Below are 21,109 nucleotides of genomic sequence, written 5' to 3' on the forward strand. Positions count from 1 at the left end.
ACCAATGTTTCCAACAGAGAGCAAAGAAAACCTTACTCCATAACCCAAAATGGAAGCACCAAAAAACCAACCATTACCACAAATCACCTACATCAAGCACACGAAGGGAAGAAATAAAAAGGACTTTTTACGTCCCCCCCCCCCCCCCCCTTCCAAACAAAAAAAGAAACCATGAATTACATGCACCATATTATAAGTAGGGTCTCAATTACAGAAGAAAATCGGTTAAAGTTTGACCATTAGTCTTCCCCCAAAGAAAAATCAGAATGGCAATATCACACTTAAAATGGGTAATAACATAATTTTACCCAATTGTTTTATTTGTATTCTCTTATAGGAACCCTTCCTGGTATTTTACCAATTGCTGACATGTTCAGCTTGATGCAAACTCTCTGGCAAGAAAGGAGCTCTGAGATTATCTTCTCAGGCAACAGAGATTGCCATGTCTCTGAAATTCCAAATATCCAAAGCTAAATGGCCAAAATCAACCTGAAATCATCATAATCCACCTTAACAATAGAATCCCCAACTTTCACCTGAATTTCCAGGGAAGACCTGGAGTTTAGATTACATACAATCATCAAATTGATCAAGCATCAGAAGATGCTAGCTAATGCTAATTTTGTTCATGTTTGTAAACCACCCAAAAGCCCTAGGTTGTCAGAAAAGGAAAGCTTCACTCCTTAACGGTGCCAGAAGCTTTCTGATATTATCCTTGGAAAACCCTGATTGTTCGAAACAATGTCACCATCACTTGCAGAGAGAACAAGTATGTCTTTGAACATAGAGGCAAGAAGTTTGTAATACAGCCTTAAAACTTACCAAAGGAAGCCAAGAAGACAAGCCCTAATAACCAATCAAAAGGACTCGAACCCTAGTGAGCAAGTCCTTATGGCTGAATCCAGTGAAGCTACAAAAAAGTCCAGAAAGAATCCAGCAAAAAAAAAAACTTCAAGAAAGCATGAAGTTCAGAAGAAGCCCCTCATTCATCGGAGATGAATGCATTCAAGCGGGGGAGAGTTGATGTAAATCGTTTCCAGCAATTGCATGGGGCCTATAGTTATGTGCCCAAAACATATGGCCCCTAGTTGATCCAGGGGTCTTTTGGCCATTTTTTTTGCAAATTTCATGGAGTCCTAGGTCAGGATCCCATTGAGTCCAGCTAGTTATCAAGACCTTAGATCTATTTCTATTTTCTCATTTGAGTCATTAATTTGTGATTTATTGAAGAGTCTCATTCCTAGTTATGTTGGAATCCCCTAGTGTCAGTCTATTTTTTGTTAGGACTTCATATCTACTCTTTGGATTCTCTATGACTAAGATATGATAGGGTCCTTGTTTATGTGAGAGTCATTAGTTAAGTCAGGTCATACTTATTAGAGTGCTAATTTGAAGTCTAGTGGGTTTCCTAGTCTGAGTTTTAGTTTGTTTCTTTTAGAGGCTATAAATAAAACCTTAAACCATTGTAAACACATGTTGATTTAAAAATAAAATTCAGAACTGTGTTTGGAGGCAAGAGAGGAAATCGTGGCTCATGGAGGGGCTTGCGGCACTTCTAGTGTGATCAAATTCCGCAGTTCTCTTGCATCTATAGCAAGCTTCTTCAACTACAGCAGCTCCAATCCAATTCCCAAGTACAACCTACCCCAACCCCTTCCCAACCCTCTTCCAATCTTTCCTACCTCCCACGAGCACCCCACCCCTTCTTCTCCCAGCGGCAGCTGCATACCACCTCCCCATACAAACCCTAGATCCCCTAATCCTTCCTTCCCCTATAGAATTGCACCCTTCCTTCCCCTTATCTCTACTTTTAGTTCATCAAAAGGCCTTCATTTCTTAGGTTTCAAAATTCCTGAAATAAATTCTCAACCTCTAGAAACCCTAAAACCTAGTTTTGCTAGAAATCCTAGAACACCCAACTTCCTCAATGTAACTACCAACCCTTCTAGGATTTTTATCTCTCTACCTCTCCCTAACCCTAGTTGACTTTCCTAACAGTCCTAACCCAAGTAAGATACTTCAAACCAAACCCAAACCAATTAAGAAAAACCTGAAATTATAAAACATCAAACAAAGCCCCTCCCTAGTCTAACCAAAACCTTTTTACCTAATTCCTAAGCCCAAAACTTTTAAAACCTAATCTGAAATTTCTTAACAGCAGCTGTGGAATGCTAAAATCTCTTCAAGTCAACCCTAAAACCCTTAAACACCCTTAAACCTAACCCAAGACTTAAATCCCAGACTTGAAAATAAATTACAGCAAGGTTTAACCTTCAAAACCTGAAGTTTCACAACCCTAGGCCTGACCAAGATTTTTTAGCCCTATCCCTAACCCTTGCAAACCCTAGATACATCAAAATTCCTTCACCCAAAAGCACCTACAGCCCTAGAAGACTGCCGGTTCCTAAGAGAGCATTCTGAAGTGAGCCAAATCGTATGGAAATATTCTAACAAACCAAACCCTAGATTTTGGTTCACATCACCATGCAGCAAGCAGCAAACAAGGGGATGGAAGACAAAGGAGTGATGATTTTTTAGTGAAGAAGAGGTTGAAAGAGGAAAAAATGGCCAAAAAAGGGGGAAATCCCCAAAATTTCGACGGGCAGCACCTGCGAGTTCTGTGAAATTTTGCAGATTTCGACCAAGATTTGGGACTTTTGAATAGGGTTTTCCAGATTCCAGTCGAGACCTAGGCCTATAGTTTCGCCAGTACGATTTCATTCCAATTTTGGAAAAAACCGAGATTTTGACTAAAATTTCGGTCATCTTGGCACAATTCGTCTATGCCTACAACTGCATAATAGGATGTCCTTGTTCAACCTGATCACCACATAGGCCTATTTCCAAAGATTCCCTAGGCAAATGAAGCTGCTTCCCACCCTTATCCGGAATGTCATTGACCTTAGTGTTCAGTTGTTCGAAATTCTTGTTTCAATTTACTATTCTTGTGCGGCATTATTCCAGAGACTGGAAGGTGGGGCTGAACATATGGTAAGAAAGAACAATTTAGAAAAGAAAGGGCTGAAGGAAAAAACCATAGGTATAACTGGTATTTCATAAACCACCATGTATGCTCTTTTATGGGTAAAATTGACTTCTCCTACAAACAGCTAACAGTCCATTAACACCATCAGGTTTGAAGGGGGTAAACACAACCTGGATTCTTCCTAGAAGGTGCACATAATAGTGTCCAAAACCAGGGGACTGCATGTAAAAAGCAACACACCCACATACACTCATGCAAAAAAAAAAAAAAGGGGGGGGGGGGACTACAGCAGCCACAGATTCATCCCCACTGTCCTAAGACCATGAACAACACTTCAGGATACAAATTGAAAAAAATGATTCACTAACAAATATGAATCCAAGAAATAGCAAAGCTAATGCAAAATCTAACAATGAGTAATATACCTTCTTATTTAAGTAGTTCTCAAAAATTGGAAATAGCAAAGAAACATTCTCTCTTCCATGCTTATCGATTATCAAAATACCAGCATCAATCATTCTCGCTCGAACATCAGTATTAGGATCAGCCTGCAATACAATATATCACCAACAGCTTAGTTGTGATACAATCCAATACAAAAGATAATGAGATTAATAGACTTTAATAACAAGATTCCACTGCTAACAGAGAACAGACAAACCAGAAAAAATCGAGGTACCCACAGAAAATTTACAGAATGCAAAGAATTATAATCATCAACAGCATAAAAATCAATAGTGGCCAGACCAGAAAAATAGTGTCATATAAAAAAAAAATTTAATCTACAGATCATGCCATTCAAATTTCTCTTGAAAACCTTCTATTTTGAAAGTTTACTTATATATTCAAAATTACGATTGTCACTCTAAAAGAATTACGCTTAGGTGCAAGAATCACTCGAATTAGGTTTTCAATTATTGTTTATAGTATGAAGCCAGTACAAATATTTACACTCCTAATAAGTTCTGACTTAAACTTGTTTTGTGCTTTGATCATTAAAAAGCACCTAGAACAGTTTAATCAAAATTTTAATCATAGAATGCCCTAGCTTAAGAGTGACGATTTGTGACCTTAAACTTATGGGCCTTAAAAAGTACCCAAGTTCAATTAGAACTTTCATTCTAAAACACCCTAACTAAATCGGACTAGAATTCTGATTCTGAGTAAGTCAACAATTATTTACATAGATTTATAATAAAAATGCAGGATGTAACAAATGAGTCAATTTGTTTTTATGGCAACACAATAAATATAAAAAAATAAAAAAGACAATAAATCATCTATTTTTACTACATGAAACGACCAAAGGATTAAAATTACCATAAAATGAAATGGAATCATTGGATCTGATGATTCAGGGTCAAAATCAAGATTTGGATCAAGGTTAAAATGAGGGTCAATATTAGGATGAATCCAAGGTTAATGTGACTATGTGAGAGTTAAAATTAGAGTTAGGATCAAGGCAAAAATTGAGGTGAGGATCAGGGACAAAATCAGGGCTAAGATCAAGGCCAAAACAAGATGAGAATCAAGGCCAAAACCAGGGTCAGAATCAAGGCTAAAAATCAAAGACCAGTTGACCAGGACAAACAATAATCCCAAGACTGACCTTGGCCTTGATTCAGGGCCAGAATATTTTGGCCCTAAACCCTAAACACTAAAACCCTAAAACCCGAGACCCCTAAAACCTAAAATAAGGAACTGTGACTCAAATTGAGATAAAGAAATGAAAACCGCATTCATGTCCTAAATGACCAGAATATCCCTCATGCCCAAAACTACCAAAATGCCCTATTCTCTAAATGACAAAAATACCCCTGATCCACAACATTCCCTCATGACCAAATACCATTCATGTGCAAAATGACCAGAATACCATGTTGCCCAAAACAACCAAAATACCATTCATGCCCAAAATACCCTAATCACTAAACAACAAAACTGCCCTTCATGACTAATATACCATTCATGTCCAAAAATTACCAGAATACACCTCATGCCCAAAATAATTAAAATACCCTTCATGACCAAAATACCAAAAACTGCCCAAAATCACCCAATCAAAATGACCAAAATACCCTAATCGGACCCACAGTAGTGTCATGACTACCTGTATTGTTTGAACAGGAAATAGAACAGTACCTTGATTTAGGCCGAGTGGGCTGTACGTGAGTGTCTGTATTCCAGCCTACTAGACCAGCATTGTTGAGGAAAATGGAACACCAAGGTAGAGTACTGAAGTAGAACGGAGATGGGTGACGTGAACAAATAATTTCTTTTCTTGTCAAGCTAGGGTGCAAACGACCTAGCATTTTTTTCAGTGTTTGGCAATGCCAAAGGAAGCTTAGATCTAGTCCCCCTTAACTTCTACAATTATTCTTGCTATTATGACTAGCATTTTCAAAATTCCGGTCAAATATGATTTTAATTATCAAATACAAACTAAAACAAAAAGTTCACCAACAAATGAGAAGTGGGAAAAGACAGTCATCATCAACTACACAGAACACAATCAGATAATAGCATTCGAAGCAAAAAAACCTATAGATTTGAGCAAGAAAATACAAAAAAAAATAATAAATAAATAAAATAAAAAATTCCAGATAAATCAAGGAACTTCAAAAAGAAAACAAAATCTGGAAAGGCGTTATATTGTCAGAGCCACTAGGGCCAAACTTGCATCCCTATCTCCTAGCATTCCCCCTCTTAACATGCAATTGTAAATTCTAACAGAATTTATTATACAATTGATTAGACATAATCAGAGCCCAACCGGCAACCAGCTTTGTTTATTCTATTAGTCCATTGGTAGAGCCTGCAATGAGTTGCCACTATTGCCCACCATGTGCAGCCTACATCAAAGTGTAGAATTGAGAAAGAGCTCTACTATTTGTGGACCCCATAATGTTTTTTGAAAGTGAGGTAGATCCCAAGAGGCACGAGTGTATGAAGTTTGGCGTGAAGTGGCATAGGAATATAACACAGTCGCATACAAATACTGTGGAATGGCATAGGAATACTGTAAAGAAGCATGGAGTTCTATTTAATTTAAGCAGCAGTCCTACTTTAGTTAGGAGTTCTATTAAAAATACAAGTCCTTTTTAAAATTTCGTTTTAATGTTAAGAACTATTAGGAGTCCAGATCTATTTAAATAATATTATTTGAGCCAATGTAGAATGAGATAAGGGGTCTTTGACAGTGTAAAAGTAGAAATCCTATTTGGATTCTAATTAGTTGCTATACATATAAGGGGTCTAGAAATCCTATCTGGATTCTAATTAGTTGCTAAGTCCTGTTAGGAGTCTTTAATAAAGGCTATAAATACAGCCCATTGCTTGTAATCAAATCAGTTTATGTTGAAAAAAAAATTGATTGAAGGAAAAGTTGAGTGGAGCTTTAAGGGCTTCCAAGAGCAGGAAACTTATAGCAGCCTGATTATTGGCCTCACACAGTACTTCTTCCCCCAAATCCGCATCTGGTAAGCAAGCATTCCCAGCCCTTTCCCCTCTCTTCTCCCCCTCACACCTATCCTAAACAATTCCCCCACCCCTGCAGTACTCCATCTTCTCCCACAAAACTAGTTCCCATATCTCCCAATTCCCTACACCAAACACCTTCCTCTCCTAGGATCTTATTCCCTAATCTCTATTCAGCACATGACCTTATACCCTAGCCCCAAACATCCCTTAGAAACTGTACAACTAGAAACTCTAATTCCTAATTCCCCATTCCCCACAACCCTAAATCCCATAACATCCAACTCACACCATAGAATCACCTCCCCTTTTGCAACCCTCGTCTCCTCACCAACCCTAGACTTCGATCCTAAGTTACCATCCTAGCAAACCTCTGAAAACCCTAAAATCTGAACCCTAAGTTCCACACTCCTAAAACCTTAGAAAGGAGTTTGAATCTGAAAATAATTAGGCTCAGATTTATATTTCATCGACCTACGACTGAAAACCCTCACTGCACCTAGCCAACTCTCCCCACCACTCCCAGAACCCCAAAACAGTCCCTACATCTCTGGCCACAAAGTCTTGAGAAGCCCTACTTTGTCCTGTTGATTCAATTAATTGATCCTGCAACTGGCCCTATATCAGACCTAGTTTTCACAAATACACAATCTCAGTCAAGACAAGTTGAAACCATGGAAAACAATTCGCTCGAAATGCCTGCAGCTTTGAAAAACGAAACAAGATGCAATTTTTTTCATTGGGATCAATTGATTCAACCGAAACAATACGAAATTTTGGTAGAAACAACGTGAAATTTCATATCGTATCAAAACGTTACAACTTGTGTAATAAAAATCAATCATTTCAAGCAGAACCTGTGAAATAATACAGGTTCCACCAGTTTCATGACTTTCCACCACTAAGTTTTTTTTCTAATTTCTCTTGCATTCTACCCCCATTTCACCTCATTTTAGCAACTCCTTTGCATTCCTTCTCGACTCTTGCTCCTCCATTGTTGGGTTTTTGAGAATCAAACATGGTGAGTTAACAAAGTTCTCCATTTTTTATTTTTGTTTTGTTTATGGCTCAAATCAACTTAGATTGCTTCCAAATTAAAGTATGTTTGGCCTGGAGTGTTGATCTATGATTATGTGAAGTTAAAATTAATTTTGCATATTGCTACTACTTTTTTATTTTTCTATATCTAAAAACTCTTTTCTAAAATATGTATATTCCTAAAATACACAAGTATACACTCATGTATGAGCTTCAAATTGATGAATGGGAGACACCATCACTTCACCTATTGCTGTGATGGTGTTGAATCAAATCTTTTTCTTCTGATTGTTAATTTTAAATGTTTCAAAAATATTAAAATATTATCAAATTTTATTTAAATATTAAAAAATACTAATTAATTTATGTTATATATTTAAAAATAGAAAATTATTTATAGTAGCATGAATGTAATTTTTTGAGCCTATTGTAATGCTTTTAAGATACTTAATGTGCATTTTTTGTATCAGGCACTCTTTAAAAGATGTCAGACATAGTCTGGCAACACGAGAGGCCACTGACAGCTGATAAGAAGAAGAATGAGTGCAATTATTACAAGAAACAGATAGGAGGAGGTGGCGCCACTAGACTGAAGGTGCATCTAGCCGGGGGGAAGTAAGAACGTCGTAGGATGCCAAAGGGTGCCCGTAGAGATCAAGAAGGCAATGGCCTCTTACTTGGCTGGGGGAAAGCAACAGAGGAAAAAGAATAGAACACAGAGGGAGGAGTTCGAGGATGCATGCCTAGATGACCTTCCAAAGCCAAGAGAGCAGGACTTTGATCCAGAGGAGCTAGAAGAGTATGGATGTGACCCTGACCCAGAGTCCACACAAATGAGGAGGGCGATAATGAGTAAGGAGCAAGCTATGATTCAAGACAAAAGGAGATGGCAGAGGGTTATAGGTTTTGGGTCATCTAAAGAGCTAGCAGGTATGGGAGGCACACGCAGCTCCCAAGTCCCTATAAGGAGTCAGAGTGTGAGGGAGGATATTCCTATCCCACAATCGAGCTTCATTAGCAAATCCTATAGATCCGAATCTTGAGATTCTTCGCAACAATCCAGCCCTATTTAGGAGGCTTAAGCAAAAGTAGAGAAAGTTGAAGCACTTGTGGGGGAGCTTGAATGAGAAAGTGCGGATGGCTTTCTCCAAATGGGCTATGTACCATAGTATTCCAGCACATGCAGCCCAAAGGCCCTACTATAGGAATATGATTGAGGAGATAAGCAGGGCTGGGAGTGGTGTACAAGGGCACACACTACATGAGATATATAATGTCCATTTCCCTAAGCATAAAGAGGAGTTGAATGAGTATATTAATGGATTAAAGCTCATGTGGGCTTATTATGGAGTGATTGTGATGGTTAATGGTTGGACTAGTCCCATTAGACTGTCCATCATCAATTTCATGTTAAACTGTGATGGGAGGACACTGTTCCTCAAGTCACTAGATGCATCCAGTGAGAAGAAGGATGCAAAATACATTTACAAATTATTGAAGCAAGTGGTGAAGGAGATTGGAATGGAGAATGTGAACCAAATTGTGACTGATAATGGCTCCAACTACAAGACAGTTGGGTTGAAGATGATGCAAGAACTCCGATATCAAAACATGCTTTCAATCCATGTGCTGCTCATTGCATTGACTTAATGCTAAAGGACATGGGAAAGGTCAAGCTTGTGAAGAATACCATGGAGCAAGCCCGACAAGTTAGCACCTTCATCTATAACCACACATATGCATTACAAATGATGAGGGACAAGTGCTAGGGTGACTTAGTGAGGCCAGGCATAACTAGATTTGCTACCAATTGGATAGCACTACAAAGCTTTGAGAGCAGGAAGACTAGCCTTAGGAGCATATTTGCATCAGAGCAGTGGTTTAACTGGGAGGGTTCTTCATCCGTAGGAGGAAGGAGAGCACAATTGACTATACTCGATGACAATTTCTGGAATAATGTGAGGGAAGTGGTGAAGATGCTCGAGCCTCTGGTGCATGTGTTGAGGATGGTAGATCAACAAAGAAGACCTACTCTACCACACATATGGGTTGCAGTAGATAAGATGAAGCAACAAGTTGCTCAAATCTACCCACAGGGCAACAAGAAAATCCTTGACATCATCCTAGTTAGATGGGAGTCTATATTACAGCATCCACTACATACGGCTGGTGAGTTGTCAAGTCTAGGAATCAATTTAATTTTCATTATATTATCTCACTATTAAATATTGACTATTTCCTCTTATTTTTTTTTTTTTTCTTACACAAGCATACTATCTAAATCTCAAATATCATTACAAAGACAATCTTGGGATGAGGCAAGATTTGATAGATGTCGTAAGTGTAGTGGAGAAGTTGGAACCGGATCATCCTTATGGAGGTGAGATTGTGATCTAATATTCACAATTCATAGTTTTATACTAAGTTATTAAATATTAACCTAGTTATTGACTTATTGTTTTTTTTCATTTATATATTAGATGAAGGAATTTAGGGATGCCACTAGGAGCTTCGGTCGTTCTGTGGCCATATCAGGATGGGAATTCGCCCCTTGGGGTAAGTTAATTCATTATGTATTTAATTAGTTATATTCTATCTTTAACTTAGTTACTTAAATATTGAAATGACTTGAAGTCTATGTTTGTTGCAGCTGAATGGTGATTGCAATTTGGACGAGACTCACCCCATTTGAGTATGACAACAAGCAAAGTGCAAAGGAGAGCCCTTACTAGTAGATAGATTGCAGAGGAAATGGGGGCTGATGTGGCGGACTTCATGGAGCAAGAGGGGACTGCCCATGCAACGCCTGCTCATCCCTTCGTGCCACACCCTAGTGCATCCACCCAGAGTCAGGATTTAATTGTCAAGTCTGTCATCAACAATTATGCAACTTAGGCATCCCCCGACGATGATGATAGAGGGGATGAGGAGGGTGTTGGACCTCATGATAAGGATTCAGCTGATCCTAGGGACAGACCACCACCACCAACACTAGCACCAGCAATATGTGAGAGTTAGGGAGGGGGAGGACAACCACCTAGATTCATTGGCAAGAGTCAGTTCAGCCATGCGATAGACGATTCAGACCATAGTGGAGCTGCGTCTCGAAGCAAAAATGTTTTGTCGACATATTCGAGGAAGGGGAAGGGAAGACAACACGGATATGGCACAGAGTACACGGTCACACGCCATCATATGGGTCTTACCATCCGGTTGGTGCAGAGAGCTTGGTGGGCTCTATGAGATCGATGAGCATAAATGATTCCAAAAATTCCACCTCTAGAGGATCTGGATGGCATAGGCCCGCAAAGTCCTCATATGATATTATTGTGGAGAGTGTTGGTTCTATTGGGTCAACTTATGGAGCTTATGGTGTTCCTCCCACTGTCACCTATCGGAGTCAACCACTGGAACCTTACTGTCATTATGGAGTTTATAGTGTCCCTGCCCTTGTCGACGACCAAGGTGTTTCTTCATTTGATGAGCAAATCTTTCACTCTACACCCACAGCCACCACCAGCCCCTTCATATGCAGTTGAGCAAGTTCCTTATCCGAAGATTCTCAACTTCCCACCATCTTAGGCATATAGATGAAGCCATATACAAAGCTGCAATTGTCGACTATGTCTACAACCATATAGAGCAAACATCATGATTCATGAGATATGTATTGTCATTTGTATGGGGTATAGAGGGAAGAGGAAGACATGGAATAGAACAAACTTGTACTTGGTAATATTCTTGGTTCTTCTCATATATATTATATACTTGAATGTTACCTTTTCAATGGTTTTTTTGGTAAATTGGTAGTTCCATTGTGTTTACTATGCTTGAAATAAGTAGCATGCAAGAATCCAGGTCATTTTAGTCCAAGCTCAAAATTGAAGTTCGAAACTTCAGTAAAAACTCAAATGTTTCAACAAAAATTTTAGTCAAAACTTGAATTCGACCTTTTCCTAGGTTGAAATCCAAGTTTCAATCGAAATTTCTTCCTTAGTTGAGACACCTCAATCTCAACCTGTCTCAACACTACTTCCCCCTTTTCCGGTTTTGGTGCTTTAGTCAAATGTTAGCCAAAAACTTGGTTGGATCTCTACCTAGGTTGCATTAACAAGCTGTTCAGCTCACCTAAAACACAGATCTCCCATTTTTAAGCCAATCTTGAAGCAAGGTGAGCATTCTTACCGAACTTTATTTTGTTTTCAAAAAAAAACTATGTTCTACGCTGAGGTAGGTAGTGCTGGTGGAAAAGAAGTTGGAGGAGTTGCTTAGTCATGGATTTTACTGTCATAGTCTCGTGTTATAACTTATACTTAAACCAATGTTGTAATGTGAAATTGTGAACTGAACATATTTGATGCATTATTCGACTTTAAACCTTTATGTTTTCATTTATTTCAAGTAATGGTGAGTAAATCCTGTTTTATAAGTCTACATGTACACTTATTTTCTCACAAATCTAATGCCACCATTGTGTTGAAAAATCTAAATGCCAAAATCCAGCCCAAACTAAGCCCTAATACCCACCGAGATGGGGCCTTGAGTTGGATTGTGTTGATTGGGGATTTTTACCCCCACTCCGCGCGAGATCTCGATTTTTTGAGGGACCGAGATCCCTATCTAGACTTAGATCTCAAACCATACCCAAACCCTAACCCTAACTTGTACTACGGACCCATTCCAGGAAACTTCCCTGCATTAAAATTTAACCAAATCTTCACAAGAAGATTCCCTACATTACTTAACCTAATTCTTACCTGACTATGACAAGAATTACCTATTCTCACTTAGCCAAACTACCATTCACAGCAGATCCAGGTTATTGGCTTCTAGCTAGTTTCTTGCCAATCCAAAACATATTAAGTTAAAGTCTTCTTTCCACCTATTTGTTATAAAGGCTAACCACACACTCAACCAATCCTACATTTTTCATCATTAGCCTATTTGACCTCACAATTCAAAAACCAATCAGAGTTTTCTCTGATAAATTGGGAACACCCATCCATTCACCATCACAACAGGAAAGAAATAGACACAAGGCTTAAGAAAGAAAAAAATTCAGAAAGATTCTTTTAAGACTTTTTTTTTTTACAAGGAAGCACTCAAATAATAAACGACTAGTGAAGCAATTATTGGAGAGTAGGAACAAGTTCATGCGATCCCCAAGGAAGAGCCTCACAACAACAACAACAACAACAAAATTACAAAAAAAAATTTAAAAATAAATAAAAATAAAGAATGGATGAGTGAACCTCACAGCTTATTCATTGGACACGTTACCCGTCATGACAAACAATTCTGTGTAACTAATATGAATGTTGAGTTCAAATATTAGTCAATACTTTGGAGCACTCAGTGCCACTACAAATTCATGCTTACCAGCGCTCTTGATATGAGAAATGTCATTACAACAGGAAGATCCTTTGTTCTCAGCACATCAGCCGCAGAATGTAACGCCAGTGCTATTCCTTGTCTACCCAGCCAACCAGCATCTACATTGTACTCTCCAGAACCAACATCACGGATATACAACGTAAATAAAGTCGAGAGAGTTTCCTATGATTTCACCAAAAAAGTAAATATAACAAATTGATTGATTAAAGTAAAAAGTTGACTATAAGAAAATGTTAAGATTACTGACCTGGATAGCATCAGGATTTTCATCCAAGGTAGAAGCAATTGCCTCTCCAGCTGCTACTCGGACGTTATAGTTCACATGTGAAAGTGCACTGAAAAGCCCTGAATAATCAGTACCAAGATCATGCCCATAACGGTCCCATAAATCCTCTGCTGCTTCCGCAACAGACTGGAGCAGATGAAACCAATGTCAACATTTTCGGAAGTTGACAAATTTTAGAAAGACTAAAATGTTACTGTGTGAGAGATTACTACTACTGCAGAGTCCTTGGGGGGAGTGTGCATGTGTGTGCGGGTGTTGGCTTTTTCTGCGTGGCTGGGGCAAGGGACGTATGCAGCCGTTCCCTTCCAAGTTCTAAACTTGCAACCATAAGGTTACCTTGGTGCAGCATAACCAATAACCAGTAACCAGGACTTCTATACTCTATTCATTTTCTTTCAGACCCTAATGAGGGTTTTTCCAGTATTTTCTCTTCTTTCATAATGAAGATTCCACCCAGAAAAATAAAATGAAGAATTGAGTTATATTATGGTTAGAAAAGAAGATGAATATCAAACAAGAATATAAAGAATGAGTTTTTCATCCAACGTGTAATTCAGCCGCCAAAGATATTATCCAACAGAAGGAAAATGATTCAATTTACAGCTTTTGGAATCATGAATACGGTTGCAGGGATTATTTGATGGAATGTTCACTATCATTAAAAAGCAAGGATAATTACTGATGTCCCTCTGTACTTAGCTGAATTACATATTGAATCCTGCACTTAATGAAATTACTGTTGCCCCTCGCACTTCAAACAGTGTTACGTAACTGTTATTTCACAGTGCAGAATGTCCATTTACCCTCATTCACAAATTTGATTTTAACTTCATGGTTATAATAGATGGGTGAAGAAATACTCTGTGCACCCATCTTCTTCAATCAAACCCTCACCAGTTGATTGATGCAATAGATGATTCTAGGACTCAACCCGAGACCAGAGCTCTCCGAAGCCGAGCAGAGATTCATCGCCTTATCTATGATCTTCTTCCTTACAATTAAGTTATCGAATAATCCAACAACTCAGCTGATGGGAGAAGGTCAAAACCGCACAAACCCTTAGAACAGAAGGAGAGAAAGCCACAAAAAAGAGATGAAAGATGACCAATGAAATCACCGAAAGGCAACCTGGGGAAAAAGGAATCTCAGTCTTTTTAACTCTCAAAAGGTTTTATGGGAGAAACTTAACTTCTTATCTGCGGAAGTGGATGAGAACAGAAACCCAAGAAGGAGCAATTTGAAGACGTAATTCGAAAGAAAGAAGAGGTGTTTAGATTGCAGGGAGAAAGAGAATGATCATACGGACATAGAAAGCAATTTCTTAAGGAGGACGCTATGGAGGATCGATATGTGGAAAGGAATCAGAGTAAACCAGTCATTTAGTTCAAGGGTAAAACAGTTAATAAAAAACAAATCAGGGTAAGTTTGGGCAATTTAAAAAAAAATACACAGATGCCATGCCATCAGTTAACTGACGGCTTTTAATGGTAGGAGGCAATAGCAAAATCAAAGTGTAAGATTCAATTAGTAATTTGAAAAGGTATAGGGAATTACTTGTTATTAAACTATGGTACTAAAGGGCATCAGTAATCTAAAAGACAAAAGTACATATGTCCACAAATAAATCTAAGCATCGCCCAACCTTTTCAGGGTCATGCAAAGCAATCCATAAACTTGTGGCAACCTCGACATTCTGAGGAATAGAGCGGCTGGCAACAGATGGGACGCATTTTATAGCATTTAAGCAAGCAAGCCTCACATGAAGATCCTTTGCGTACACCCCACAAAGAGCCTGGTATAAACAAAGGTAAAGAAATAATTAAAAAACAACATTATGGAATAACTGCAATAGTCAGCTGCAAATGTTCTGGGGCATACAGGAGCCAGTTCATCTGACTGCAGACCCAGACATAATTCATTTAACATTGGTCCTATTGATGCTTGATAGGCAGGAACAACACCAAGAACATGGTAAAGAACCTGCAACATCGAGAATGAAAATATAGTGAAATTATAAGGGTTAAAGACATAAAATATATGCAAAATAATAGGATCAAATGTCATGAAATATAACCGATAGCATCTGAAGCCTAGGAAGTGGTAATATGGGATCCAAGTGTAAAGAGAGTATCCGAAGCACATCATCATGGAGTCCCGTCTTTTTTGATGCCAACAATATTTGCTCCATAATCTGGCGATAAAATTGATTTTAGATGAAAAATTACATATACAGTTGCAATAGGAAGGAAATACATAAAAAGGTCATAATTTGATAATAAATACCGGAAATACAAAAGTAAATGAATCAACTGGAAGGGGTCCAGTTTTACAAGATGTCAGCAAGCCATTAACAATTCTCTCAAAAAGACTCATTGAAGGCCTCTCTTGGGCTACCCCTTCACCAACTGCTGGAATTAGTTCCCAATTGAAACGTCCTTCTTCAGTAGAAACAATGCGTAAAGCAGCAGTAATATCAGAGGCCCAATTACATAGCGGTGGAGCAACACATCTTGACAACTTTTGCATAGTTTCAAATGCAACATCGTTTACAACTGGTGATTGCAGTAAAGGGTTTACAAACTTAACCTGACAATCAAAGCACAACGAAATTGATTAATTAAAAAGAACGTGAAAAAGGAGGGGGGGAAATAAAATAATCACTAAAGTAACACAAATTATGAAGGCCCCACCAACTCACTGTATAACTACCACAAGCAAATAAAATAGTAAAACAGCTGGAAAGAATGACTCTCACGTAGTTGTTTGGCAGGAGATAAAAGGGGGCCACGAAATCATTACTGTAAGCTGCAATCTTTACATACATACAAGGGTACACATTACATGTCAAGAGCTCTCATCTCCATAAATGATTGCAGGATTCTGGAGGTGCTTAATTGCCCTTCTACGACTCAAGAGATAATTCTTTATTTTTGCCTCCACTGGCTACAAGGACCACCTTTTCAGTCTCTCATGGAAGTAGAGATACCCAGCCCCTCTTATGAACTCACAGGCAGCAAATCTGCTTGATATAGCTATATTTTGCCCTATCAATGGTCCTCCGGCCTTAAAATTATTCAACAATAACGCTGCATTATTCACCTCTAACCTCTCTTTCACCCCACGTTGGGAAGGGCTGCACCTGACGGCACACTACACGCTACAGGAAGGGAGGGGAGCTCACCCCGACTAGACCACAACAGCTGGCATGCCCTCTACAATCACAGAGAATCAGGTCGCCCTTAAAGCAAGTACTTGGGCACCTAGGCCTAGCGTGCCATGAACTACAGCCCGCAAAGGCATTCATACCAGACCACGTTTCAGTTCATTTCCTAATAGAAAGATCCGGGATTCTTTTTCCAATTCCTTCTCATCTGAAAGGAGCAAATTTTCTTTCATTACCTAATGAAGTCAGAAAGCAGTGAAGCACTCACAAGTCGACATTTCAATCATAGAGTCTACAGTGTTCATGATTTCAGGATGATCAGCAAGGACACAAACATTTGGGACCACTAATGTGGTGGTCACTGAAGCATGACAATCATCTGTTTTAGTATTCATGTGTTGAAACCTCAGTTAGATTTTTAAATCAAGCAATCACAGCATGAAGAAGGTCCAAGACAGCCATTGTGATCGATGAAGTAACAAAAAATTTACTAATAAAAATGTAAAATCAGTTTCAACGATAAAAAGTATTCCCATCAAATATGAGGAGAAAAATGACTTCCTTCCCATTGCAAAACAAACAGAGGATGTAACAAATGTTAAATCCCAATAGATGATTAAGCCATTCAAACGCCTAAGGAACTAATTTATGCCTCTTTGATGCAATCCTCAGCCACAGCTGCTATTTCCTCAAAATTGAGAGAACGGACATTCTTGGCAAATTGTTTTGAAATGAAAACACGTCATCTCACCAATGCCCCCATCCTCAACTGTGGGTCCAATTATGGTCAAAAAATCATTGTTTGAGATCTCAGGTCTCAGTTCCTCAAAAAACTGAGAACTCGGCCAAGATTTAGTAAAAACGCCCTGGTCGACCCAACTCGAGGGCCCATTTCAGTGGGTATGAAGGCTCAGTTAAAGCTGGAATGTGGTATTTAGCCTATTTTAGGCCTTCTAAAGATAGAGGTGGCCTTAGATTTGTAAGAAACACTCTTGACCTAGAAATTATCATTTTTGCTTCTTCTATTTCATTCATTCAAGCTGGATACAATGTCCTTTGAAAAAATTCATAAAATTTGGACAAGCTGCTACTTAGAGAGCTCCTTTCTTTCTCTATCTCTTTTTCTTTTCTTTTCTTTTTTTCTTTTTTTTGTGGGGGGGGTATGTGTGGGTGGGGCGAGTTGTTCAGAAGAATTAAACTCAAAAGGAATTGGTGGGGAGGGCTGCCTAAGTGGTGGAGCACGTTCAATGCAAAAAAAGAACTTTACCAGCTCTTGACATCCCTAGAAATCAAGCACAATAGAAACGAACAGAACTTTAATAGGTCTATAAATGAAACATAGACCCAACCAAGAAAGAAACTACCCCGTTGGAACAAAGCTTACTTAGAGAAAGGTTAATTGGTATCAATCTTTTGAAAAACTTTAGCAAAATATTATGTTTGACCCCTTGACACATTCTACAAGAGGTTCATCTAAAAGTACAAACAAAAGGGGAAAAAAAAGGCAGGAAGAATAATGATGGGTAGTTTTCATCACAAAATAAGTAGGAGGCAGCGAAATGCTCTTACCAAATGAGGCAGTTGACTGTGCGTGAATATAGGATTAGCAATAGCTATTTCCCCCAGTGCTCTCAGCATCAAAGAAAGATTCCTCTGTATATCCTTAATCTTCTCACGAATAGAGGCCTCTTCTTTAAGCAATAACTCACGTGCCTCTTCTTTTGCAGTCTTGCCCTTGTCTATTAGTAAATAAGTCAAATAATCATATCAATATCCAATTAAGATGACAAAACCACAACATAAGCAACTGAATATTCAAGTTAGTCATGAAGAAATGCATGCCAGTTTTCTTTGCAGCCTTTCCCACATCCTTCTTTCCCATCCCTGCAGTATCTCGCTTAGCTGGCTCTCTCTGTATAGAATGATTAGATCTGGCATGGTCCTAGAAACCAGAGAAAGGGTTGGGGAATTAAAACACAATAGGCATCAGCCAAGCACTTCATTCGTTATATTTAGATCCATCTCTAGCTGGAAAAATATGAAAAAAGGGGTAAAACTGGCACCAAAGGCATCCGCACATGCAGAGACCGAGGTATGTGAGTCTGCAGGATTTACTCATAATTAGCTGAACACAAGAACAAAGCACACAGACGTACCAGGTCCTCTTGGTCATCATAAGCACGAAACCGACCCTTTGCATGTTTTGTGTTTTTAGCAGCAACAGATTCTGCAACGTATACTCCTTGCTCAGTGGACAGTATGCCTTCTGGAGTATAAAAAACCTGGAACAATAGAACATGGTCACAAAACTTTAAGATAATAGAGAATAATGCAATAAATAAAAAACAGTTAAGCTAATGCATGGTAAAACAGCCACCAACAAAATTTTAAGGCCAATAAAGAATGTCAAGCACACAAGCCAGTGAACCACTATCCGAAAAGCCACCAGGTAGTGAGCAAAATATTAAGGAAAATAAGGTTAGTAAGAAGCAAAACCACCTTGGGGTGTTTTGTTATGTTCCTTATTAATGCACTTATGGATATATAGACACAAGTAGTCCTGTAATTAAACAAGCCTTTCATTATAATATATACAGTACTTACGCAGAAAACTAGGTCAATATATTTTCATGAAATGATCCCTATGTATTAAACAAACTTTCATTATGACATATACATTATTTCTTGCAGCAGAAATAGGTTACTTCTCTTCATACAGGTCTACTCTGTTGCTCTTTTAAATTGCAGAGCACTGGTCATAATTGTTTTAACTCTAATGCAACCAGCAGCTGCTCAAGTTACAAGGTTTCTATTATTTTTTTTTCCAATTAATGTTTCACTTTGGTTGTGGTTTCAGCCTGCCGATCCTAACCACCTCTATCTCAGTCATTATTACCAATGTCTTAATTTTGCAAATCCCCGCAAAAATGTCACTGAGATTTCGGTGTTTGAACACCAAAATAAATCTGCTTCGAGATGAAAAGGTCAAAACTTCAGTGAAATGTCCGAAATTTCATCGCGGTAGTCCTTACCCTTATAACACTTTAAGATGGGTTGGCTGTTTTATAAGGATGATCCTACCCATAGAAGGCCAGTATCTGTCAATATGGACCACTATATGGGTTCAATGACAGGGGATGAGTATGTCTACTGTTCGCAAAGGCAAGCCTGCAAGGTTGGCCCTATGAGGCTGCCACAGCAGAGAAACTATTATTGCATTACCCATAGGTGTGAATGTGTGATGCGTATTGTAAAGTAATATGTAATTCATTCACATACTGTTATGTTATACACTATTGCTGTTTTCATCGAGTACTACTGACTACTGTCTTCTACACTTGTACTTGACTATTTGTACATTGAATCTTAGTTGTCGTCTTTTTTGTTGCATTTCAATAAAGATCTTAGTGTTCTCTTACATCAAATCCAAATTTACATCGGCTGAAATTCATGTTCCAGACTTCCAGTTTCGCTAGCATACAACTGGGCATGTGCCAATCATGAACACCACTTTGGGTTAGGTTTCAGGCAAAAATAACACTTCCAGTGTGTTTAAAGGGGCAAAATTTCGGAATATCAATCATCTCAGTCATTACATTGTCAGTACCGAGATGACAGAAATTTCAAACCTTGGTCATTACATGGCTTGTCATCCAAGTAAGCCAGCAGCTTTTCCGATTCTCCTTTCCATGCTTTCACTTGTGCGATCAATGGAAGTGTATGATCGCTTTTGAATAAAATAGAAGTGCATGGAACTGAAATGCTGGAAACATTCTTGAACCATTAAACTAGGAATAAGAAACAATGCGTATGCTTGTTAATTCATAATCTTCACGTTTCTTTATCTAAAGGATGAGATTGTATTGATGATTGTATGAATTGTATTAAGCCTTATTTGATTGTATGACAATTGCACGAATTGTATAAGCCTTATTTGATTGTATTGATAATTGTATTGTGTTAAACCTTGTTCAAATAAAACTAAGTGATGATTAAAACGAAAGAGGTACACTGAAATGGAAGAGGTACAGTAATGCAAAGTCGAAACTAAACATGAAAAGAGAAAAGAAAAGGGAGGAAATAATGATAATACAAAAGAAATAAAATGTTAAAGTGTTGACAAGCACGGCTTCTATAAGTCCTAGTACCTAGTGTACCCAAATGGGAAGGCCTGAAACGACACTGAAGAGTGAAAAGACAGACTAGACCAATGATAGCCGCTTGTAGAGAATACTTGGCCTTATGCCAAGAGACTGAAAAGAGAATCTCTTAATGCGAACCTCCACGACGGAGACTAAGACTAAGATTGATGCCACTGGTGTGGTTTAGACTAAGGGTGTTCTCTACTTCTCTCTACAGGTGGCGCATAGGTTTGGGTTAATAAAGAGAAAAAAAGAAAATTGAAATGCATAATGTCATGATACTTTAGTGTGGTAAACGGATGCATGATGATTTATCTAGTTTGCTTGCATGGTTGACTATATCGCTTATTGGGCTTGTAAAGCTCATTATTATAAATGTTGACAGGTCCCCGAATACATAACAAGGGCAAGTATTGCTACCCAAGAGTACAGTTAAAGTAGAGGACGGGAATTTCTTTTGCAATTGATGTTTATTAAACTGAATTGTGGAATGCATATATTTCTTTTGAGGTTGTATGTATTTAACTAGGCATTGGTTGAAAACTCAAATGTAAGTAAAACAGGAGTTTGGACCATATACATATGTAAATGAGTCAAAGTGTCAAATTGTCAAACAGGTTATC

General features: G+C 38.4%; 1 protein-coding gene across 2 annotated transcripts in view; it reads right to left on the minus strand.

Moving 5' to 3' along the window:
- The window catches only part of ILA (putative protein kinase regulator ILITHYIA), a 112,731-nt gene that overhangs the window by 53,248 nt on the left and 38,374 nt on the right, over positions 1 to 21,109 (minus strand). For both annotated transcript variants that reach the window (XM_089150711.1, XM_089150710.1), the window contains exons 18-27: positions 18,501 to 18,626; positions 18,187 to 18,286; positions 17,914 to 18,083; positions 15,465 to 15,767; positions 15,256 to 15,372; positions 15,060 to 15,161; positions 14,824 to 14,973; positions 13,143 to 13,307; positions 12,881 to 13,057; positions 3,412 to 3,534 (exon numbers count right to left, since the gene is read on the minus strand). In XM_089150711.1, coding sequence (XP_089006837.1) covers positions 3,412 to 3,534; positions 12,881 to 13,057; positions 13,143 to 13,307; positions 14,824 to 14,973; positions 15,060 to 15,161; positions 15,256 to 15,372; positions 15,465 to 15,767; positions 17,914 to 18,083; positions 18,187 to 18,286; positions 18,501 to 18,626 — 1,533 coding nt within the window. The remainder of the gene's footprint in view (positions 1 to 3,411; positions 3,535 to 12,880; positions 13,058 to 13,142; positions 13,308 to 14,823; positions 14,974 to 15,059; positions 15,162 to 15,255; positions 15,373 to 15,464; positions 15,768 to 17,913; positions 18,084 to 18,186; positions 18,287 to 18,500; positions 18,627 to 21,109) is intronic.

The sequence above is a fragment of the Hakea prostrata genome, chromosome 3, assembly GCF_041222555.1.
Source record: "Hakea prostrata isolate BN-2017 chromosome 3, UWA_Hpros_2, whole genome shotgun sequence".
NCBI classification, from domain to species: domain Eukaryota; kingdom Viridiplantae; phylum Streptophyta; class Magnoliopsida; order Proteales; family Proteaceae; genus Hakea; species Hakea prostrata.